The following is a 25,829-nucleotide window of genomic DNA, read 5'->3' on the forward strand; positions in this document are numbered from 1 at the left end:
TACTTTGCTAATCTTCTCTGAAACTCTTATATCATTACTGCAGTAAATTCATCTTGGGGGATGAAGAATGAATGAGCCTCTTTGTTTTATTACTATTATTTCTGGCATGGAGAACCACACACGTCTGTGCAGCACTGACCGAAGGTCTATCCCCAGATGGCAATGGTGCTACAGCTCACTGTACAACAAACACATCTTTAAGGCTTTCCAGCCAGCACCGGCCTCACTACAGGCTGGGACAAGATCCAAACAATGCATTAACTCTCACCGTCTAACCTCCACTGCTTCCAACCCACATAGCTAGGCCCTGTTCTGCACTGGAGCATCCCAATCCCCAGGTTGATTTACTGTCTGAGAGATACTATGGGTTTCCTGCTCCAGAGTACACAGAAGCCACATTAGGACACAGCGTGCAGACAAATATCTTTTAGTACAATGTAGGGAGAAAATTCAAACCTGTAATTGCTTATCAAATATTGCATGCTTGCCAGTGGATGACAAATGACTATTTGGAGTTGAAAATATTGGTGGGGCCTTGAGTGCTTGGGCAAGCAGTTCTTTACAGTCTGTGTTCTGACAGCTGGCAGAGTAAAAAATTAACCTGGCAGAAACCTGCTTCTCCACGAAAAGGCAGTCAATAACAGGAACTCAATCAAATTGCCCTGGTTTCCGGTAAGCTATGCACTCTGGACTGCCTGGTCTGACAGAGGCTGGCTTGCTGAAAGACTGCTTGGCTGCAGGTTGGCCCCCACCACAGCACAGAGCACTCTCATTTTGGCTTTGTTGTACCACACTCGTCTGTACGTTTCGTCTTTTATTCAGCCGTGTGAAAAAAATGTGCCTAACACTGCAATGATTTACTGAGCTTAGCCTCAAGTCGGATTAATGCAGCATAAAGATGTGAGTTAGCCTGTGCTTGCTTGAAGTGATTAAAATAGAACATTTCTGGAAAAAGTTGTTTTCTCTACTGTATATGTCATATGAATAAAAAAAAACTGGGTAAGAGTTTAAAGTGATATTTCACCAAAAATGCATCTTTTGCTAATGAAACAGAGCTGAAAATGTTTGTCTTCCACAGAACAGAGGCTGTGGTCAACTTCGATTCACAGCAATTACAGTACACTAGATTCCAGTAGTAGCAAGTTTCACAGTAGAAAGAAAACATCAGTAGAAATTTGTCAAACCACTTCTACCACTTAATACTCTTTTCCATTGTCAGCATGTCTGTTTTGCACAGCAGAGGCTACATTAGAGGCCCCTGCTCTTCCATGGTCAAGTCATGGCCACGTTCAGTAAATGAATTGTTACTAGTCATGAGGGTTTTGCAGCAATTTTGCCAGTTTTTGGATATTTCTGTTGTAATTTTTACCATGTTGGGGAAACTGTAGCTGTCAGAAACCCCTGGTACCTCTGGCTCAGAATCACAAGTAGGAAACGGAGGCATATGTTGTCTTTAACTCAACAGCTCCTAATCAGGATATGAACAATATTAAGGGAACACAACATAAGATATAAGAGACAGAGATAAGGCAGAATTTCTTTTCAACCAACAATTGCTGGAATTTCTAACTGTACAAATGCTATTAAAGACAATGAGTTAAGCTCCCAGCCCTTCTGCTCCTTTGCTAAACATGTAATCTCACTGATATTATGAAGCTGGATGGATTTAGAAATTCATTAATTACATTACATTCATTGTAAATTAGGACTGCACTAAATAGCAAGAAATCACTTTATTCTGTACGAAGACATGAGTTAATTAGCCTGAACCTGAACCCCCCCAAAATGACTCACATCTTCTTCCAGAATAAAATGATTTCTTGCTAGTGAGTGCGATCATAATTTACCATTATCGGGCATTCCTACTGGGATAACACACCAGTTTTCCCTGAGCGTAGTGCAATCTGAATACATCAGAGTTTGACTCCAATTTAAAAATTCAAAATAAAAATGCTACGCTGCTTTAAGAAAATCAATCAAGCAGTGCAAACTGTCAAAATACTTAGTGGCACCTAATGTCACAGCCATCAAACCTCCAGCATGACAAGCAGTGTTGGCAGGGTGCACCTTCTGAGCTTGGATTACACAACTGCTGTCATCACCTCTGCCTTGTTTAGTCTAAGTGTCACTCTCTATCAGCCCACTGTAACACTAAATATTCCTCTTTCTCCCCCCAACAAAAATGGGAGAAGACAGTGCCATAAACTTAGATCCACAAGTGAGAAATGAAAGAGGTGTTTATAGGAACATTTAGAGATATTTGTCAGATCGTATGCCACTTCAGTGCCGGTGTCCTTGTGGCTATTGTTCCTCCTGAGAGCGGTGTCATTACAGAAGGGTTGTGTCTTTGATGACATACAATGAATTAAGGCTCACAGGTGTCAACTGTTACAACCAGCTGTTGCACTACTCTTGATTTCTGTTTCAGCTGTGTTGTGAGGGCTTCATTTCATCAGCCAAGTCACCATACAGGACCCAGTCCATCCTCAGCGGCAAAAAAGCTTTTGACATTTTTATATATGCTTTTTATTGTATTCCATTTGTATTATTGTTGTTAGACAGCAGGGTATATGAGCCACAAGACCTGGTTTTGGCTCTCTATTCCAAACATAATTTGGACCTCATCACATTTACATGGTAACAGTGGTAATAAATGATTTGCCTAACACCTCTGGGCTTTATGTTACTTTGGACTCTTAGAAGATCCATAAATTACATTTATGGTTGGAGCCTCCAGTCTCCCTCATACAAAGTTTTCAGTCCATACAAAGCCCTTGAAGGAATTTCTTCAGAAACAACAATGCGTACGTACTGGTATTATAACACTTGCACATTTTATTATCATGATATTGTAAAACATATTGTATGTTGTTGCATTTAATACTTTAAAGTCTAACCTGATTTTGCTGTAATTTTTTTTTATTTGCTCATTTTAAAATGAATTAAAAACTAAAATATCAGTATCATGGTACAAATGATTCATTTTTGCCAGACAGCTAACATTAGTGCTCCTTATCTGTAATATGTTTGTTTATTAATACAAATAATATGTTTTACTGCGCTGAACATTTACAGAAGAGGAAGAACTTAATAACTTTACATGAAATTGAAGTGGAGGACTGGTCAATAGAGGTAACTGAGTAGCTGCCTCAGAGAGTGTGGTTATGGGCTTCAGGCTTAGAGTTGAGGGCTCAGGAATGGGTTTCAGACCCCCATGTCCTTTTTACCAAACTCCCAAAGTTATTATCACCTACTTATGACATGTCATATAGGCGCCACCCTCTGGCAGGAGACTCCATCTGCACTTACAGTAACAACAACTTCATGTCACAGATATCTTCAGCCTCCTTTTATTTTCTTATTTCAGAGATTCCTGCTTATTAAGTTCTGCATAGAGGCAGGCACAGAAAGTGTGTCAAAACATTTAATATAAGCAGATGCAGCTTCCACAACAGCCCCACACAGTCACCTCCAACATACACACACACACACATAACACCACTCTCTACTGTATCTGTACACTTGAATAAGCAGTGACCCTCTGGACTGCCTCTCTGAGGGATTAGGATACAATCTCAAAAGAGCACTCCTCTGAGGGCAAACACAGCCAATTTAGAGCCATTTCATGCTCTGTACTTCAGTGCACGAGAGGCCAGCACGGAGGCCACACAGCAGACAAAAGTAATTCATAGGCTCTCACATCAAGCATGCTTTAAATTCTGGTCTTTCTCTGATGAAACACGGTTGTTTTTGTTCTGTTTTTGTCTCCCTCATCTCCCAAACTGCTGCAGAGACCATTAATTATCAAAAAACTACCTTGGTATGCAAGACACATAAATTCCAGATGTTTACATGACATCAATAAAATGTTTAAATAATGATTACAATTAAGATCTCAAAGATAACATATTTTTACTTTTAAAAAACAATGGCTGATAACTTTGAACAAGTGTGTCCATTGGTGATGATTTGACTGTTTTTTTTTCCGAGTCACCTTGAAGTAACACCACTCTCCCATTCTTTCTTCTGACTTTATGTCAAAGCTTTGCTTAATCAAATTAATTGTATAAATCCTGTTGTAATGATACTTGCTTCCATTACATTTATTAACGGTCCATTATGACCCATTATTTGGTTTTTGAAAATGTCTTGCAGTCTAAAGTTAAAGCAACTGCAGAATAAGTGTCAAGATTTGATTTCTTTTCCTATATTTCATTGCAGTCTCCCACCCCCTAAAAAAGCATGAAATCCTTTTTTCATCTTTATTTCAATAGGACTGACCCCAAACCGTAGCTTTATTTTAAAACTGTAATGCAAATATTAATTATTTACTTTATCAAAATGGCATGAGAAAAGTTCTTGAGTTCTATAGAGACTATTATTTTTATATGCCTGCTTTAGCTTTTCACTTCCTTTCTTAATTATGAAATTCATAACCATTCACATCACCTCAAACACTATTTACTGGGGCTCTAAGGTTCAGGGGAAGCAAGTCAAACACTGTGTGTTTTATTACACGCCTCAGTAATCCAGGAAAGGGGAAGCACATGTCTCGGTGAAATATGATCGAATTTTGATTATCTGTGGATATTCTGCCCTATTTTAACCTCTCACATAAAATGAATCATATAAAAGTCTGCCCTAATTCAGTATACATTATTTGTTATGTATAAGTCTTCTTCTACACCTCAGGGCACCCAGCGTAGCGTTTACAACTGCCTTTCTTTTTCCAGCTGCCTGTTAACACTGTGGCTTCCCCTGTGGTGGTGTATTTCTCCCCCATGGCAGAAAGAGAAGCATGACATTAGTTCACCAGACCTGCCGTTGCTGTCAAAATATGAGTGGGGAGTAGATCTATTAGATACCTATATTTCCTGGCAGAGCAGCCTCTACCTCTGCTTTCCCCCTTGGCGCATTAAATAGAGACAAAACCCAGATGACTGGTTCTGAATCTATGAAAACATGAACTAAGTACACTGCTTTGGATGTGGATTCTAAAAGAAATTAATAAAAAAGCCATTGGTGGAAAAAAAAAGTTTCTCAAAGGACAGTTCAACTGAGAGGACATTATTTGCTGTCTTGGTTAGATATGATGTCAGCTTCAGACTTTTTATTTTTTTATGTTGATTTTTATTTATGTTTTACCTTCTCCATTATGTTCATAGAATTCTTATTAAAGGATCAATTTTTGGAAGAATTAAACTTTAACTTTCATATTTCCCACAAGCAAAGTAAATCATTTTTGGTGACAGTGCTGGTTACAAATCTTATGTTCCACTTCACCTCATTTGTCTTCATCATGACAGTCAAAAAACAGTTGGATGCCATCTGTACTATTTAGTATGGGGTTTCAGTTCCACAGGGAAGTCAACCTGATTTCTTAAGTAGCAGAGGGAATGGAGCAAGAAAGATTTTTAATAAAACCCTGCTCAGGTACATCACTTTTCAATCTGTCATCACCCACGAGGGTCATGTTATTGGAAACAGGAGGCGTGTATAACGTGGATACTGACTACTCGTTTAATGGTCCTTTAAAACTTGGGTACCGGTGAATTCCACACTTCTTTATGAATTATCTTTAAGCATCATATTGGCAGACACTGATGTTTTTTTTCCCCACTGACAGTTAGTTTATGTAGAAACTTAAATAGTATCTTATAGCATATTTAACATATTTAGGTTTTATTGTCAGTGATGGTAGAACATTTCAGATCCATTACTTAAGTGAAAGTAACAAAACCAGACTGTAAAACTACATGACAAGTAAATGTTTGCCCTGAAAAAGTTAATATTACACTGTTGTAGTTGGTCAAAGTGAAGTTCATTTTAACAATTGTATATACTTTTAGGTAGTAATCTATACACTTAAGCTCACTGGATTTTTAATTGACACAGTTTAGCAGATGAAGCAAATAAATAATGAATTGATTCTGTTTCTGAAATCTGAAAGATTAAAAAAAAGGTTTTCACAAATAATTAAATCTAATTAATGTGCTTCTCATGCAAAAGCCAAGTTTGTGCTTAGAAGAAAATTAGCACAGTAATTATCTGTCTACCCCCTCTGCCTGGCCAGAGCCTTATCCACTAAGCAGAGACTCTGGGCAGTCCACTGGTTTGTGTGAGCTCTGATTCTGTAGGCTTTACAGGCTTTCCTCTTTCCCGCACAGCGAGGAGAAGCTGCTGACTCCACATTCTCATCCTTCTATCCCTCTTCCTACATCCCCCAGTGTCCTGTTTATTCTGTGTAGCCCTGCGGCTGTGCCACCTCGGAGACACTCCAGACCACCAAGGTCCTGGCGACCACTTCGAATTGGTCGGTGACGGCCCTCACCATGGGAACACTGGGGAGAGGTGCTGGAGTGGGAGGGGGAGTGGCTCTGACAGTGGCTTAGTGGTGGGGATTTTTATGCTGTGGCACCAGGCAGGAGGGTGAAGGTATGTGGCCGTGCCTTGACATTCAAAATACACAGGAATACTGGCCAGGTGACCTCTTATAGGGCTCCTCAGCAGTAGTGGAGTTGTTGTAATTTTGAGCTTGTCAGCGGCTGATGGCTTTTACAAAACCATGAAACCATTATGAAAAAGAAATGGCCTTTTACTGTGACCCTACAGAGGAAAACCTAAGAAGATGCCACACCTCTCAGTTACACAGGAATTGAATATGAACAATTTCTTCTTCCAGATGATGTTGTTACATTTTGTCTCGGCTCTGGCTGGCGGGCGGTTTTCATACCACCCTACTTAAATTCCCCTCTCTAGCCTTGAATGTAATGGGAGATGTTATTTTTGACACTCAGAAATTGGGAGGGGAGGTCATGTTGGCCAAAAAATGTTCTGGGATATTTTCCAAAGCTTTAGTTGCCCTCTACTGGTATAATGCTGCATTGGTGTCCTTTTCTTGTCAGCAATAATATGGTGTGTTTACACAGAACTATAGCCTACCACAAAAGCAACCGCTGCAAGCTCCACCATGACATCTATTTTTGCATGGGTGGTCCCCTTTACATTGTTGAACTCAGTGACAGCAGAATGTAAAAAGAAAGCACTGCTCCAGTTTTGGGCAGTAAAAAGACTTCTGCTTAGGTCAGTCTGTCAGCAGCCCATCAAAGCAAACAGCACTGGCCAAGCTGCGCATGCAGCTATTGAAGGGTTTTCTCAAAATGCTCACTGGCAGGACATTGTTTTCTCTGAAAGAAGGCTGACATTGTGGAATGATGAGGGAGAAAGTGGGATACTGGCTTCCCCGTTTGGAAGCACTGTATATGAGGTGTACAAGGGCTACTTTTCGGGGGCAGACGTCCAGATGGGGATAAAGAACAAGTGCTGGAGAAAGAGAGGTGGGGAGGGCAAGATGAGGAGGATACAGGTGTGTGTGCTTTAACCTCAACATGGAGGAACTTTTTGCTGAGTTTCTGGAAAGTGGGTTCCTGCTCCTAGGCAATCAGCAGTGTTTTCCTCATGCAGATGTGTTCTGGTTTGAGCTCTACAGGTTTTGTGATGGCCTCTTCTTTGCACACTGGATGGAGGGGGTCTGCTGAGATGGCACATATAGGGATTAGGTGAGGCTAGGAAAGGTCCACAACCAAGTAAATACAAAAACTTACAGCTACCCAACTTAGACCCTTCTGAATAAAAATGGATCACTGAACTATATTTTCTGACATTCCTGTACTCCAGTACTAAGAAATCTTCATTTGTGTCCAGAAAAAGGAGCTTTCCAGGCTACAGTCCATCTTTTACTTCAGATTTTCTGTCTCTACCAAGACTGGGGAACTCACAACAAAAAAGCTATTTTCTAAAAAGAAAAAAAAAAGTGACAAACTGCAACTGAAACAAAACCTGGAATCCTGAGGGGAAAAGGGGGAATTGTGGGCCCTGACTCTAAAGTGTCTGTGCAGGGTCTTCAGGATTTTGACAGCCACAGGATATGTGTAGGCCATTGTTAGTCACTCCAAGTGCTACCTCAGTAGTACAACTTCCTCCTCTCCCACCAACCTCCATGCCCACACAGACACACGTCAATCACGACTATGCACATTTTTCTTATATGAGTTGATTCATTTAAAAGCACAGAAACATGACAATTTAATTTTCTTACTCAAATGTTATAGCAAATTGATTTTTTTTTTAAATATTACATCTTTGAAATTTGAAATAGAATGAGTTGATGTGTAATTTTGCTGCATTCACCGCATAAGTCAAACTCAACTTAATAGAAAGTGAACTGGAAACATTTTAAATTTTACTTTTAAGTGAAGAAAGTGCAGATATTTTATAATTATTGAATTTCAGCTGGAATAAATCCCCAGCCTCTACCAGTAAGAGTATGAACATCATCCAAAATGCCCCTGAATGGACACAGAGGCAGTAAATCTTTCTCGTCTGCTCTGCTCTGCCTGCCTGACACACAACATGTAAAATGTCTCCCTCAAAATGGGCTCTTTGTGTGGTCAAGCGAATATGGCCTGAAGAATGAACCGCAGCACTGTGACTCTTTTCCTGTTTCCCTCATCTAAAAGCAGACTGGACTGAAATGAAGCTACGGCTCCAAAAATGCCAACCAAGACCAAACGAGACATTGAATTTATAGCATAAATATGGGTCAGATATCAGTGATTTCCCTCCTCAAGGTTTACCAAAATCTTTTTTAGTTGATGTTGTTGTGACAGTGATACAAATAAAGTAATCTGATTGCTGTGGGTTATCATGTTCCTTGAAATATGTGGCATTGCCAAAGTCTCAACAAGATAAAAACTGTCATGACAGAAATTAAATCATCACATCTTCTGCTTCACCTCAATCTCACCCTTGTTTCTCAATTTCAGGGTTGTGTCATCCATCGTATCCTCCTCTCCTGTCTTCCATCGTGGGAAACATTTCACACTACAATAGCAGCAGCAGTAAGGGTTGCCATTCGGGTGCCTTGTTCAATGTTTTTGTTGGCCATGAGAGCTGTTTTTGGGAGTCAGGCAGAGACAAGGCTAAGGGTCTTTTCCCCTCAGTGTGGTCCCTGCTGCAGCGAGATCAGGGTTCAGCTCATCGATCACTGTGCACAGGGAGGGAGGACAGACGCTGTGGGTGGTGATGGGAGATCATAACCGAGAGATGTACAATATGGATGTGTATGAGGCTTATGTATGTCTAGCATTTGCTATTTCTAACATATTAAAGTTACGCAAGCATATGTGTGTGGGCGAGTGTGGGAGCAGATAAAGAGGATCTAATAAAACATGACAGCTGTATGTTGTGGACAGGATAAGTAGATGTTTGCATGGGTAAAGGTTCAAAAAGGAGCTCATTTGTCTGGCAGGAAAGGTCAGATATGATAACACACACACACACACACACACACACACAAGCAACATGTTCATACAGCCACAACTGCATACAAGCTTGTGTTAACATGCTAAGCTCAGACACAGACAACATGCTTCTTTAGTCTGTTTGAACAAGACGCTTGGCTCCATTTAGTAACTTCAGCAAAGACTCCTCATCAAGAGCTAAAGCATAAAAAGAGCGGAGAATGTACACACACAGAGGACTGATGGATTATGGCTCTCTCAGCCACAGAGGCCTCTCAGCAGGCCTGGCAGACTGAACAGAGACCCCGTGCAGACTGAGGGGTGAGCCAGAGTGATGAGTAAATACAAAGCTGATGGAAAGGGCCCCATTGTGGGAGCGCCTGACCAGCAGTAGGGCCCAGCCTAGAGATGATATGGAGCCAAGCAGATGACCCAACAGTGGGGAACCGCCAAGATCATTAAAGGCTTCAGCATGGCCATTTGATCAGTGTTGAAACCACCATCTGAAAACACAGGACACAGCAAGCTGCCGTGTTTCCCCCTTGTCTGGAAATCAATCTGCGTGTGGGTGGGAGATGACTGTTTTCATTTCAGAAGTCATGTTGTACTGTTACCAAAAAGTATGGAGCAATATGGACCAATCACATAATATACTTCAGGTTTCTAGTTATGGTTGTTTAATATAAAATAATAAATTATTTTAGGCATTTATAGAATATAATGAAATGCAGAGAACCACTTCATTAAAAAGACGGGAAATTAAGAGATTTTGGCAAATTGGGGGCAGCAAAAACAAGCTGTAAACACAACAGCAACATATTAACACTTTTTAAGTTTACATATGATAAGCCTGTTAGCAAACAGCTTCCTCTTTATGTATCCAGCAGTTGCAAAGCAAGAGTATCATTCATTTGAACCTGTGTCCACCTGATGAATGCAACTCTGATATTCACTCTCCTTTTTATGGTGTTTGTCTGTCACTTATACTAATAATTGTACCAGTATGTTCACCAGGTGGTGCTGGACAGGTACCGTCAGTTTTTGCCTGTTGCAATCAGAACAACTTTGTTTCGAGTCGGCAGAGTTAGCCACATCTGTTTAGTTACAAGTTGGATATCTAGCAGCCTGATTCACACTCTCATTGATTACGGCCACTTTAAGACTATAAGCATATAATCCACAGTTATTTGCCTTATCCCCAAGTCTCTACTATAAATATATAATAACCAGGAATGTGTTTTATACTTCATTTATCATTGCATAGAAAACTGATATGGGAGGATGTTGAAGAGAAAGGCTGTTGAGCCGAGGAAGAATTATTAAGAATCGCTAATGTGACACCAAATCTACATAAAATAATTACATATAAGCACAAATACCCTGCACATGTCCGGATCAGTCATGTTGCAGGCTTTTTTGGCAACAGGTAAAACCAGTCAGATTGCTGCTGTCTGTGCACTGCTGTTGTGAGGCTGCTCACATTAGGGAGTAGAAATCATATGAATCACTTTAGGGGGATATGACATAGTATTAGATGTTTAAGACATAGTGTGGCAAAGCTCAGTGTTTTTAAAAAAACAAATCACACCCAGCATGTTCCCACTGCTGGATGTGACAACACGTGTACTGCCATTAACTGAAGATAAATGTGGTCTACTGACCCCCTCCCCACCCTTTTTTCGCACGTGCACACACACACACACACACACACACACACAGATCAGAACCACCTGTCCCTGGGCCCTGAGAACTTTCTGTTCATCTCTCTGGACCTCCTTGGAGAAAAGGCACCTTTTGTTTGGACAAACATCAGGGCCAGCTACAGGGCACATACATGAAACGAAGAACGGAGTAGGGGATACATAGCCACCTACAACCTCAGGCCCCGTCTCCTCCCTTCTGAGCAGGGCCCTATATTTCTTAATTACTTACAGGAAACTCCTGTTACAAAGGACACTTTCTTAGTCAATCTGCAGGGTGGCTGTCAGAAGCCCTGGGATCACTCTCCCCTTTCTTACTGTATGTGTGTGTGTGTGGGCAGTAGGTGTATTGGCTAGCAAACCAATGAGCATACCACTCAGACATCTGAATCACTGCTGACAGCCTACCTTCCCGAAAGCCAAGATGGCACCTGGTTTCTGAATGCAACCCCGTTTTTACACACGCACCAACACCCCTACCCCTTACAAACTCCTGCCTGGACTGAGCAAACCACCTTCAGCTACAACAAACCAACAGTAAATTCTGTCGTTTTGTTCATATATACTGTATTAAAATGCTTGCTAATATTCATATTTTATATAACAGGACACAGAATTAGGCATGTCCGTAAGATTTTTTCACCCCCATCTTCTTTGCTCCTGTGTCTCTAACTGACAGGAACACAGGCACTATTTGTTATTTTTAGGTCCAATGAGTCCATCTGGTTTTGGTTTGGCTCCTTGAGATCGCCTCTGGAGATGTGGATGGAGGGGACTTAGGGGTGAGGGAGTGGAGGGGCAGCCTCTAGGAGGTTTTTTTTTTTTATCCTTGAATTTCTCACCATTACAACCTGGGCCTTGGACCAGGGATACAGAAAGAGCTTGCATTCAGCTTCCATCCCCCAGGCTCCCAAAAAGCTATGCAAAATCCTTGGAAGAAATCAGTATCACCTGTTTTGGCAAATGACTCGTGAGTTCAGAGTAATGGCTATTAACTAAAATTCTCTTTGCCTGTGTTTGTAATAGCGGAATGTATGAACTCTATCTGAACTGTTCCTTACATGAAACCTTTGTGTCTGACAAAATGATGGGTGAAAATAAACAAATATCTTTAAAAAAAAACACACAGACACACACACAACCTCAGTATATATAGAGAGTTAGCTGAAGTGAAACCAGAACTTCTGGTGCTGTTCCAGAAGTAAGAAAACATCACTGAGAATCCATCCACAGTTTGTAACTACACTAAAGTCCAAAAATCTAGCTTTGGACCAGAGCTTTTCTCAACAGTATGTGCTTACTTTGTGTGCTTCCATAAGTATAGAATTTTTTGAGAGCGTGACATCACGACTTTGGTTCACTGTAGTGTTAACAATTATCCATGTGCAGTAGCCGACATAAAATAATTTCTCTCAGTTTTCCATTTTTAATTGCACATCTCTCTTCTTGTTCACTTCCTAAGAAGTAATTCCATCTCTCTTGTCATTGTCCAGTGCGTACTATATACATCGAAATGGACTGAAAATTAAAATAACCTAAAAACTGTGAATTATTTTTTGTGGCTACTCTCAAACTACTAGATATAAAAGTGGTTAACTACTGGGTTACTACAGTATGCTTCTTGGTGGTGCAGTTTGTTTTTCTGGTATTTCTGTACAACTAAACATGTTCCCCAAGGCACTCCCCTATGAAGACTGCACTTATCCATACCTAACCATGTGGGTTTTGTAAAATAGTACCTTAGTGCCTTTTACAGGAGAACGAAGGCTGAATTTAAGGTATACTTTATGGAAATGTACCTTGAAATGTACACATGCTCTTCAAATTTACATTCATGTTTCCTCTTTGTCATTCTGCTTAATTGTTTTTGCTATTGTTTTGTTTGTTTGTTTGTATTTCTCAACTCTTCCTCTCACTGGTATAAAAGTATTAATAATCACTTTCTCCCCTAAAAAATATCTGTGTCTAAGCCACATTCTTCCGACATCATCATCATCATCCCACACACTCGGTTTATTTTCTCAGGTGGACAAACTGTATTTGCACACACACACACACACACACACACTGGCTCCCTCAGATGCTCTTTATTAGCTTCCTGGAATCACCTGGACTTTCATCTTGAATTAGGCTGTATTTGTGTGTTTAACGGTTTAAATAGATTTGAGCTGAGACTGGGAAATTCTCACCAAAAATAGCTCACTACATTGTCACAGACAGAAAAAAAATGCTTTGTGAAGACTGTTTCTAATTATACAGAGAATGCTGCCCTCTCGATAACCCAACAACAGTTTAAAGATGTGAAAATGGTTTATGTGATTGTCTCACAACTAAATATACCCAAGAGAGAACTAGGAATCATGCTGAAAACATTTAACTGAGTTTAGACTTAAATTTAGAATTAGGAGGCCACAAATTGACCAATTTGTTATAGAGAGAGTGAATCATTACCTCAAATGGGATATCCCAAATTTACAACAATTTAAAAGCCAACCTATTAACATGTTTGCTGTTCTTCAACATACATAACATTGCACTTTCATTTCATCTAAAAACATACCTTGTTCACAGATTATTTCAAGATATCTTCTAAGGCGTGACTACAGACATACAACAAAAAATTAAAATTGTACATTTAGCCAATAAGACACTAACTATGTTGGAGAACAGTTTGTTATGAAGTGAAAGTGTATTTTCTTTATTAACACCAGGATAAAGCAGGACGAAACAGACAGGAGACAAGAGGAAATCTAACCTCATGAACCTTTTCAATGGAACTATGGTAGGTTCATGTAAAGCCTGTTTAATAAAGTGCACATACTAAAGCTCATTACATCAACTGTACAAATTCCCTTCTGTCCATACATACATTATATATACACTGAAGAATATCTGGAACTGGGAGAAAAGCAATGCAACACAGATTATTACAGTAACATAATATGAATCATGCTGCAGCCTTCATACAGTACTGAAAATAAAAACCAGCAGCAAACAATGACAACACTGTTTGAGATAAGTGAGGGTGAATCACTGAGTGGACATTCAAAAGTGAAGTAGATCAACATTCAAGGAAAAGGTGCCACACCCAACTAAGCTGATATGATATAGAGTATATGATAACATGTGTCTAATGAAGCTAGGTCACATTTACAAGCTCAGTACTTTTTCAAAATGCCAACTAAACAGGATGAAAAAATAATAAAACACCTTACAAAGTAGTATAATGCAAGAAAACAACTGCAATCTCAGCTGATACAATTGAGTTAGTATCTTTCTAACAGTTTCAACTGATTATCGTAAGCTTCACAAAGGTTGCATTTATTGCATGGCAACTAATTAATGTTATAAGGCATTCTTGTTATTTTTGTTCAGCCTGTCTAGCATTACAGTGGTGAATGTATACATTATTCAAGGAAGAACACAGCACAATAACTATCTGCTACTAAATCCCATCCATCCATATATCACTTTGGCATATCGGCTACATTAACACAATACAGTGGAGGTTTATGAGATTGCCACAATTTCATCCATGCCACAACACCGACTGAAATGTAGGTATTCTACATGGAAAGGAGGGTTGGTCCACGTGGCCACAGATGAAGCTGTCATATCATTGTGGAGTCCTAAAGAAGACAATGTGAAACACTTCACTCTCAGATGACTACTATTAAATCTATAATAGGCAGGCAGTATCTCTTGTTGCTGCTGTGCTGTCCTGCACAAAATTTGACACATGCTTCCCCCTTGTGGACGAGTTAAATGTCATATCAGCATTTCTTAGATCAGCTCAATGCAAAATAAGTCACAGCAACAAAGGTTAGTGTATTAAAAAGTTAAACCAAAACAACAGACCAACCTTAACTATTACTTGTGGATGCACATGATGATCGTCGGGATCTGCACATAGTTTTCTGTGAAATAAAGAGGGTCAGCATAATACAATAAATGGTTCATTAAAACAAATGATTGGACAGTGACACATAACATGGGTTTCCACATCCCTTTATCATAAATAAGATAAATAATAAACAAACTGTGTATCCTACCTTTGTATAAAGCTGATGATGAAGCGCTGAATCAGATAGCCAAGGATGTCTTAAGGCCTCTGATGCTCCCATTCTCCAGCTGATGAGAAACACAATGACGCATAAATATTATTCAATATATAAACTGCATTTTAATGGTAAATATCACAAGATGTTAATCTCAATTTCAGAACAGTGAAATAGTAAGATATATAGGGAAGAAGGACACCTTTTATTTACAACGAGAAGTCTGGAGATGAAATCTTTGGCTTCTTCGGATGTGTCTACAAACTCTTGCTCCTCAAAGTTCCACTGACAGCCCAAGATGTTATTCAGAGTCTCACTGTCATCATCACCAAGGAAGGGACAGAGACCACTCAGACTAACGAAAAAAGACAAACAGTCATTAGCAGTAGTCTTTAAATGTGTACGTGTGTTTGTGTGCTTACTTACAGCATGTAGGTGATGATGCCGAGGCTCCACATGTCTGTGTTGAACGACACAAAGTCGCAATTTACAATTTCAGGAGCGAGAAACTCTGGAGTGCCAAAATTAACTCGCAGCTTCTCCCTTTGTTTATACCTACATGGGGATATAATCAAAGTTCATGGTGTATCAATTACTGTACATTTAACATTTAGTATGATAACATCAGTCAGTAAAATCAAAGTGCTTACATCCTGGCAAGACCAAAGTCGATGATTTTGACCTTATTTGTGACTCTGCTCACACAGAGAATGTTTTCTGGCTGAAATTTGTAACAAAACAATTGAACTTAAGTGATTTATTGATTCAACTTTGAGAAAAAATGTCATAACAAATAAGAGTGGCTTTGTTACCTTCAAATCTAGGTGTAAGATGTTCATTCTGTGCATGTGCTGCACACCCTCACAGATCTGCCTGATGAACACCACAGCATCCAGCTCCATTAAAGTGTAGTTCTCATCAATGATCCTGTCAAACAGCTCCCCTCCATCCATACTAAGGTTAAAGACAAATGTATATTAAAAAACCACCAATCAAACACCTTCTTATTTGAAGGTATTGTTTTATTTTTGTTGTTCATTTTCTTAAGTATAAATTTGCCATGCAAAATTATTTAATAATGAATAAGTTAATAGAAGTTCAGCTGGGTATTACTGAAGTAACTCTAAGTCAGGTGTAAGCCAGTGATGGACATCTACTTTGTTTAATAGTGCTGAAAATATAAAAGGAGCATACTACTCAAGTACAAGGATGATGTCATTCCTTGACTCATAAGCTGCATAGAGCTGGATCAGGTTGGCATGGTCCAGATTATTCATGACCTGGATCTCATTTTTCACCACGTCCTATCAAAAAAACAGACAGACAGACGGATGGACAGATGCAGAAGCAGACAAACAAACAGTTTCAGACAAGCACGAACACACATACACAGACAAACAAGTGCACAACAAGAGGTGTCAGTTGTTCTCTACTGTGAGACGGTGCATCATCTCTTAAAGGTCAGATATTTCGCACCTACAGTAGGTGAGAAGTATTCCCTCTGTTCCTGTTCCAAGTGTGGTTTTGTATTGTACTAGCATGTACTAAAATCTGTGACTAGGCCCCTCTCCTGCCTTTTATAACATATGTTACGGTTCTCATTGTAAACAAACTAGTATGAATTTATCTTGACAGTGTACATTAGGTGTTGTACCTTTTCTTTCTGATTCCTGGCTTTAATGACCTTTGCTGCCAAAGTGAGGCCAGAGGAGTTTTCAACACATTTGTGCACCTGGCCAAAACGACCCCTTCAAGAGAGAAAGAGAAAAATCAGATTCCTATAATTGCTAGCTGAGACTTTACATCCTAGAGGCCTAGAAACAAAGGTAAAAACAGGACAGAGAAAGTATTGTATGTTTTCCCATAACAAATCAAAAGCTGCTTCTTAGTTCAAACAGGGATGTTTCAGGAGAGTGTTGTGCCTAATCTGTTATTTCATTAAATCTGAGCTGGGTTGTGTCTCTCTTTGAGGACATGGATTAACACTTAGTGATTAGCTACCAGCTGCCACTGGGGATATAGTTTCACATACTGCTCAGTCGTAAAGTTAAAAATAACTACAGTGACTCTGAAGTTATGAAACATGGGAGAGGAGACGATATGAGGGCAGGGTTATACAATTCAACTTTACAGGAATCAAGAACCTCTTTCTTACCATCTTTGATCTGTGATAAGTCAACATCAGTTCCTTTTTTTACATTTCACAGAGATCAGAAAAGCCCAGCACTCACCCGCCAAGGATCTCCTGCCAGTTGATGGTGTAGAAGTTCCTGATGTGGTTGGGCTTGGCTGACACAATGCGATGATTAAAAGGAGCTGTCGGAGGACAAGTGGTGTCTAAAGTAGGATGGAGGACAAGGGGAAGGGTAGAAACTGTTTTAATAGGTTATGCAGAATGTGAGAACATGCAAACTTCATTGTTCTTTAGCTACAGTGAAGCTTCTGAAGGGGTACATGGCTGCCATAACACAGTTGTTGTCCAGAAATAATGCTTTATAGAATGTATACTCAGGCTTTTTACAGTTAAAAATTTTACTTATCTATGCTCTCTAATGACTATGTAAAAGAGACAGATTTGAATTAGTATAATTGTGTATTGTAATTGCTTTTATATGTCATCCACCATATACCGACATATTCAACAATATTATGAACTGATTTTGTAATGATCATCCTGTTTTGACAAAGTGTTGAAATGTTTTTTCTCTACCAAGAAACTGGTTTAAAACTGGGTAAGTAAAACTCAGTTCTTTAAACTTTAAACTCCTGACTATGATTAGTAGTAGACAAGTTTTGACTTACCAATAAAGTAACGTTCAGGATTATCATCATCATCATCATTTTCTGCATTGTTTTCTCTCTCCACCGTTTGTTTTAGGTTTATCTGGATTTCAATGTCATCTGCCAGGAAGAGAGCACAGCCCTCATCTTCCTTTTTCTCACCCTCCTCTTCTTCCTTTACCACACGGCTGCTCCTGTGTTCCTCCACTACAAAGTGTTTCTCAGTCACAAAGGACTTCGTATTTGTGCTGCTGACCTCTGCTGTGTGCTCATGCTTGATCTCTTTGTGCTCATCAGTGCTGAAAGAAAATTGATGGCGGTTAAGAGTTTTCAGGTTAAATTTTAGTTTAACTTACATAATTACAATGCTAATGCAACACGACAACTTTTTAACATAAGAAATAAAGTCAGCAAATCAATAAAACAGCTTAATGATTAAAATACAATTGGAATCAATTGCTAATTACTATTTGAAAAAATTACAATTGACATTTATGCTCCAGACTATATTGATAAGAATTGCTGAGCTTGTTGTTAGGACAGGATTTCTCAAAAATACAAATTTATCCCTAAATTTATCTTTAAATGAATGGAGCGCTAAGTAGCTGAATACAAAAGAGTAATACACCATGTCTTATGGGAGTTAAACAGACTACCTGGTAGGACCTGGTTCTTTTTCATCATCATGGGCAGCAGGGAAGTCTGGGACTTTAGTTTCCTCTTCCTTCTTTTCTTCTGGGACTTCAAGCTCTTCATCATCCTTCTTCTTCAGTACATACTTCGCATTAAGCTTGGGCTTCCTCTTAGCAATTGCTGCCTCTCCTTCAGGCACCTTTTCCTCAGGCTTCTCCTTACTAACCTCCTTAACAGCCTTGAGTTTCTCAGCCTCTGCCACTTGGAAATCCTCATGCATGTCTACTAAGTTGCAGGCAGGACCATCAGCTTGCTGACCTTTAGGGAACACTTTAGCTTCCCGATTCAGATAGCCAGGGATGTGTTGGTGACCTGATTTCTCTGCATTTTCCATATTACGTTTCTGCACCTGTTCAGGAATCAAACTCTGCTTCTTCAAACATGGTTTCTCTGTCTCCTCTTTGCCTTTGTGGTCTTTCAACTGTGAAACACAAATGAAAACATTCAAAAGTGAAATATGGGCAATGTATCAATATAAATTTCCTACATCCTCAAAGAAATGACTATAGTTAAAATGTTATATTAAAGGAATACTGGCATATTTCACAGTATTGCGGCACAGTGGTTGGCACTGTAAATAGTCTTATACTTCTATTCTAGACACATACTCAAAATGCTTTTATTTGCCCATTCACATGTAGCAGTAGATCACCGCAAACAACTCGGGGTTCACTGTCTTGCTCAAGGACACTTTGACATGGGGACTGGAGAAGCCAGGAATCAAACCACCAGCCTTCTGGTTAGAGATGACCCAGTCTACCTCCTGAGCCACAGCCACCTGAACAATTCATCTTGATAACACAGGTGCCATTTACTATCCTAGAGTTAAAATTACAGGGAACTTTTTTTTTTACTTTTCCAAAAGTATCTTGATATAGGTCTGGTGTAGCTCTGCAAAAAAATCTAATGTTACATGTTTTGTATCAAGAAAATCCACAAACATTCAAACTTTAGCTTTAAGCTAAAATACAAAGAGCATGGTGCCAGCCTGTAGCCAGAAATGCACATATACTTACATCTTAGCAATAAAAAGAAATTTCCGGTGTAAGTATTGTCTAAAAGCAAATATAGTAAATGTGCAAAATTTACACATTTACAAGAGATGAGGAAAATGCTTTGGTTCATTGAGAATTATCTCGCAAGAAGGCTGCGGAGTATTTGTCATGATTCTATCTCTACTGCTTCCATTATCATGCTTTTATTCTGACACCACTTTGGGTCTACAGTCCCACCTCAGCCACGGACGTTTTACTATAATCAGTAGTAATGATCTGCATCTGTTGACACACCTTTATAGGTAGCTTCCTCCCACCAGAAAGCTGCCAGATTGTTCTAACCTCTGTTCAGACTTTCCAGCATTTTCTCTTTGTGCCTGTTATTCCAGCTCTGACCCCGGATTGCCTTTTGACCCCAGATTACTGCCTAACCCTCCTAATTCTGATTGTTTACTGTGCATCGACTTATGGACTTCCCTTTATGACCAATCTTTTGTGGATACCTTGGCTGTGAGAGTTTGCCAGTACTGACCCTGGACTGGAATTATCGACCTGAGTATGTCTCATGTTTAATCAAACTTCTGCATTGAGTACAGTTACTTGTGACCAGTAACCTCAGTAAAGAGATAGTGTTCTGCTCAACCTCGTCTGGCCTTGTAATTGAGTTCACCATCAACATTGTTGGCAGCTTTATTTGCCAGTTCTACAGTATTGGGTTCACACGCAGAGGTTTTGTCTTGATTCCCTTTACTGGCTTTATTAGACGCTGTTTTCTAGTAAAAAAAAGACAAAAAGCTTAGTAGTGTTACATGAATGCATGAAAATGTATGAATGTCAGGGAAAGCGACAGATTGATGACTAAGTACACATGTAATAGATACAGCAGATAGACATAGACAGCAGCAGGGCAGTGAATTTATAGCCTATCACTTATGACACTCAGCCATGGTATGCAATGCTGACCCTGGGTGGAAAATATTACAAGTGTCCATGGGTTGTTGTTCAAATTGCTCAGCCAAGTAAACTCACTGAACATTTAGCATGGAAAAAGTTGTCTTGAACCACAGAGTATCTTATATTTGTCCTCTGAATGCTGTTGTGACATAAACAGCACAAGGGATATTTGAGTTTAGTGTTTCCCCACTGACAGCAGTATTTTCTAGAAGTCTAATCTATGAATGAGAGAGGGGGGTGGCAGAAGTGGAAAGTAACTAAGTACATTTACTCAAGTGCTGTACTTCAATATAATTTTGGAGCATCTGTACTTTACTTGAGTATTTTCATTATTTCTTACTTCATACTTTGACTTCAACACAATTCAGAAATTGTATTTTTTATATACATTTATTTGAATTTCACTTACTAGTTACTTTTCAGAAAGAGATTAATTAAACAAATTACAGTATAGTCATAATTTATTGATCCCTGGTGGGAAATTCACAAGCTAACCAGCCATAAGTAAAGTCTTAAATTATATGCATATAAGATAGTTATAACTAGCTTCATTCTGCATAATGCATACTTTTATATTTTGATGCTATATACTTTTGTATTTTACTTAAGTACCATTTTGAATGTAGGACTTTTACTTGTAACAGAGTATTTTTACAATGTGATACTGCTACTTTTATTTAAATAAATAATCTGGGTACTTCTTCCACCACTGTAGGGAGGGTATATGTAGAGACCACATTAGCAGAAATGAATTATAAGGTGTCTCCTACCGCCAGAGGTGGAGAAAGATAGGGAAACCATCTGGCAAGTGCACTGACAAGAACAGAAATTCTCTGAAATGTGAGTCACGCAGAAGCCATCAGATTTATTTGTGGTCATTAATCATCTGAGTGAATTTCTAATCCAAAACTTTAATTGACTTGAGCACAATAAGTAATTTTTTAATTTAACACAAATATGGATAGAAAACAAAGCCCCCCTTACATCCTGCTGGGAGGCCCCATGGATGTGCCCCATGCTAAGCGGGCCATTTTACACTCAAAAATGAGTAGAAAGAGACTTTACATAAGCTACTGGTGACATATAATGTGAAGTTGCTTACAGCACAGTATAAAATTAGCGTTCTTATTTAGCTTTCACTCAATCAGCAGTTGGCACACAGTTTAGCACACAAGCCAAGTGACATTCGTTGGCAAGAGAACAGTTTGTCTGCTCTGCTGCTATGATCATTTTCACATGTTCTGCCAAGAACAGCAAGATCATAATAAATTCAAAGAACTCAAAGTCAGCAGGGAAATATATAGCATCTTTTGCAACACTGACAACATCAATGGTGGTGATGAATAGGCTCCTATAGCCGGCAATACCTTTAGATATCTCAAAATGATAAATCCATACTTTAAAATGTAAAATAATGAATTCAGAATGTTGGATGCACACTTCAGAAACCTTATGCGTCAGCAATATAATACAACCTCATCACAGTTGATTGAATTGTAGTACGCATCTAAAGAAAATGCATTTTTGCGCATTAGCATGTTACATCAGCCTTTTAATCTCACCTTGTCCAGCTTCTTGTTTATTATCTCTGTAGATGATTTCCTCTTAATAGCTTGCTTTTCCTTATTGTCTTTGGGTTTGGGGCCCTTCTGAGCAGCGGGGCCTTTGAACATCAGTTCCATTACGTTTGAGCTCTTCATTGTCTCACCAATGAAGCTGATAACCTGCTGCATGCCGAGGACCAGTTTTTCTATCCCTTCGAGCTTTTGAGCTTGCTGCTCCGATCTCTGATTCACCACAGACAGGATGCTGCTCATCTGCTGGCATATGTTCCTCATCTCTTGCCCCGTGACCTGGGTATGTTTCATTACCCCGGGTGGCAGATGGATCTCCTCCTTGGCAACCTTCCACTTCTCCATATCCTTTTCACTGTCATGAGGCATATCATCTAGTCGGCTGAGGACCGCTTCTTGAATGTGGATGAGCTTGTCCATCTTACCACTCAGTGAGTCAATCTGAGTATGAATGAGGTCAAAACTTTTGCGGTTGCCATTGCCTGCTGTGTTCATTACCAAGGCACTCATGGCTCCCACTGATGCAAAAATCACGTTAATACACCAGCTCAAAAAAAAAAAAAAGTTAATAATGTCCTTGAAATAAACAAAAAGACTTTTTTAAAAATTGTAGCCAGCTCTACTCTTCTGTGCTCCCAGTCAGGGTACAAACTAATTAAAATACATAAATGTGAAACAAACAGGAAAAAAATCCAAAAATAAAATATTTAAGATGAAAAATCACCAGCAATGACGATGAATATTTTAAACGCCTAAAACTTTAAACTAAATATATTATTCTGCACTATTTCCCTGGCACCTGCCTCTTTCCACAGTAGAAATGGTATTGTAAATGAAGTGAGCTGGTGTCCCTAAATGTAAATGGACAGCCTACGTCAGCAGGGGCCAAGTGTTGGAGGTGGGAGCTTGGCAGCGCTTGGGCTATGAGACATTTGAGAGCCTTTAAGTGTTAAGCTCACCACTGTCATTCACCTGCTGGGTGTCAAACTGGTCACAGTACTTCTTCAGTGTATGAGACTTATACAACAACGTTTGTTCATTTTTACCATTTTTCCCTCTCAAATAACATTAGTTTATTGTATCGAATGCCTGGTTCACATTCTTGAGGGGATGGCACAGATATTCAAAATAGGAAAAGGGTAAAGAGGTGGGTATTCTTTAAGCAGAAGAAGATATTTTGAGATCATTTCAAAATAGATGTTGTGTTGGTAATTTAATATAAATATTTCAAATAATTGTCATGTCACTGAGGAGTCTAAAATGATTAGGTTGCTGGTAATGTGACACTGATGTATGTGGTTCTGTCTGTGTACAATTGTGAACAAGAACCATGTTGCAATGCTAATTCCCTCCTTATCTCTTGAATGCCTGTAACTTGCACCCAGTATCAGGGGAAACATGAGGAAGCCTGTGGTTCCTGACTAAGGGCGACCTACAGTAAGGTGTTCAGTCCCACTGCTGAAAGAAGAGATGCGTGATACAAATTGTTTATATGCCTTCTCACTGACAAAAACAATCTGTGATTAACTCCCTTAAGAAAGAAAGGGATCAATTTTAACTTAGCTCTTGTAATATGACCATAATTGATATTCTCTATAAATCAAAATATGTTTATGTCAGTTTATTTAGACACTGACCAATGCATCATGGGAATAGTCAAAATTACAAATTACATACTGAGAAGGAATCCAGCATTGTGCAAGCCACCATAAAATACTTTTGACAATAGAGTCACAGAGTACAAACCAAGCCACAGTGACCCCAGCCACTTCTCATTCCAGTGGCTCAAGACATGAATGCAGAAACCAAGGAAGGATGTGAAATTGAGTGAGGAAAGGTGACCAAAGGTAAGAGAGAGGGAATAGCTGTCAACTCCTACTTCATGTCATCATACCAGGTTACATATTACAGGTTCTATTTCCTATTTAAAAATGGAACTGAAGCTGCACTGTGCAAAGCCTTGTGTAATGCTCCTACACTGGTAAGTCTTCTGGGCACAGATTTATTCACTGCATTCCCCTGTATTTTGAGTTTCATCATGGTTCACTTGAGCAAGTCAGATATGCCAAACACAACAAGCGACTCTGATGGAACAGAAACAGATGGGACACGCACACCTGTCCTTGGATGCCGACAGATGACAGACAATATAGCTCATTTGCATGTTGCGTTAATTTCAAGGGCATGAACAATCAACTTTCTTATGCAGTGGTGCATATGGAACTTGGCAGGCTGTATTTTTTTTCCATACAAGCAGCAAGAATAATGTAAAGTCGTTTTTCAAATGTTAAAGAAGAGAAAAAGGGCTGAATTCTGAAACACAGCATAGTTAAAGCAGTCACTAATTTATACAGTAAAGCTTAGTACAAAAGACTGTGATGGCACTTTCACATTATATCTTACAGTGCTAAAAGTTAGGGGGCACCTTAAGGTTATTAAGCCCTGCAGGGAATATAAGCTGACCCCAGGTTTCTCAGCCTTATTACATAAAGTAAATATCAGGTTTATATCACTTATGCTTACAGTACAGTGCAGCTAACGCCAAAGAATATAAAGGCAACATGACTAGTGCTCAAAGTCTTCTCTCACCTTTTCTGCCAAGCCCAAGTGTGTGTACACACAGACCAAGCTCATAAGGCTACACATAAGAAATCATGCGCATGATTAAAACGTTGATTAATGTGACAGCAAACTTTTCAGGATGTTTGGGGACATCATCACAAATGCTTGGAAACCCCATTTAAAATATACTGAATAATTTGGTTTCTGTATGTGTGTGTGTGTTCTTGTTGACCTTATAGTTTGAACTGTGACATCTAGAGTGGAAAAGAATTAAGGTAAACTGATATACAGCAGGAGGCTTAGTGCCCTTTAATACTAAAACTTCAAACTTTTAAAGACACCGTGTATTCTTTGTACCCCTAATATAGTGAAATAATAATCTTTTTTTTGCTTTTTTTATGTTAAATGTCTTTAAGTATATTTAAAAAACTCTGATTTATTATTATTACTATTAAACTGTATAGTGGAAAAAAATTATTTTCATTATTGACTGTTTTGAAGATTATTTTCTGGATTAATTGATTCATTGTTTGGTCTACATATTGTTAAAAGCTATGGGGGAAAAATGTTCAGTCTAAGATGACATATAAAGTGAGAGTGCCATGAGCAAAAAGGCAAAACTTGCAGTTACTTTAAATGTGCTAGTGTTTTTAATTTTGAATCTTCTTTTCTGAACAATCAGCATGTTTGAATATGACCTACATAGCCCTCTGTATTAGGCTATTTGTTTGGTATTTGGGACAAGGTGAGCTTTTCTAAAAAGGAACACCACCACCCTTTCAGAGAACATAATGTCCTTCATCAGGACGTCTGTGTTCTGTGGCAACTGTCCAGTCACCTCTTCAGCCACCACTCACGCTGCCCGCCAGCGCTGGCTCCTGCGCATTTTTCCTCAGAAACTTGTCAGCTTTAATGTGTGGAGCAGCCATGAAACTTTACAAATGTCTTTAAATCTTTTCCTGTTCTTTCTCTGCCATCTCGGGTTTTTTTTTCTTGGTATACAGTACACATTTTGTGCAAACATACTTTTTGGTTTTGTTTATATACATATATATATATATGTAAAACCACATTAGACATTATCGTGAGTCAATACATTAAATCAACATCATGAACAAATACATTCTTATACACTTTCAAATGCATTTGTGCTGTATGTGTACAAGTATGCACACAAAAACACTCACTATTAAATCATATTTTCAAGGTG

General features: G+C 39.0%; 1 protein-coding gene across 1 annotated transcript; it reads right to left on the reverse strand.

Annotated features, from left to right (window-relative positions):
* Positions 1–14,333: 14,333 nt before the first annotated feature.
* mylk4a (myosin light chain kinase family, member 4a) lies at positions 14,334–22,567 on the reverse strand. Its single transcript, XM_020595873.1, has 13 exons — positions 22,046–22,567; positions 18,498–18,955; positions 17,863–18,140; positions 17,292–17,397; positions 16,715–16,808; positions 16,255–16,364; positions 15,873–16,014; positions 15,711–15,781; positions 15,487–15,615; positions 15,263–15,415; positions 15,055–15,133; positions 14,865–14,919; positions 14,334–14,631 (listed from the first exon to the last, which is right to left on the reverse strand). Exons 1-12 carry the CDS (start codon positions 22,565–22,567, stop codon positions 14,866–14,868), a joined length of 2,196 nt encoding a protein of 731 aa, XP_020451529.1. The 3' UTR covers positions 14,334–14,631; position 14,865.
* Between the last annotated feature and the right edge of the window lie 3,262 nt (positions 22,568–25,829).

The sequence above is a fragment of the Monopterus albus genome, unplaced genomic scaffold, assembly GCF_001952655.1.
Source record: "Monopterus albus unplaced genomic scaffold, M_albus_1.0 scaffold28.1, whole genome shotgun sequence".
Classification (NCBI taxonomy): Eukaryota; Metazoa; Chordata; class Actinopteri; order Synbranchiformes; family Synbranchidae; genus Monopterus; species Monopterus albus.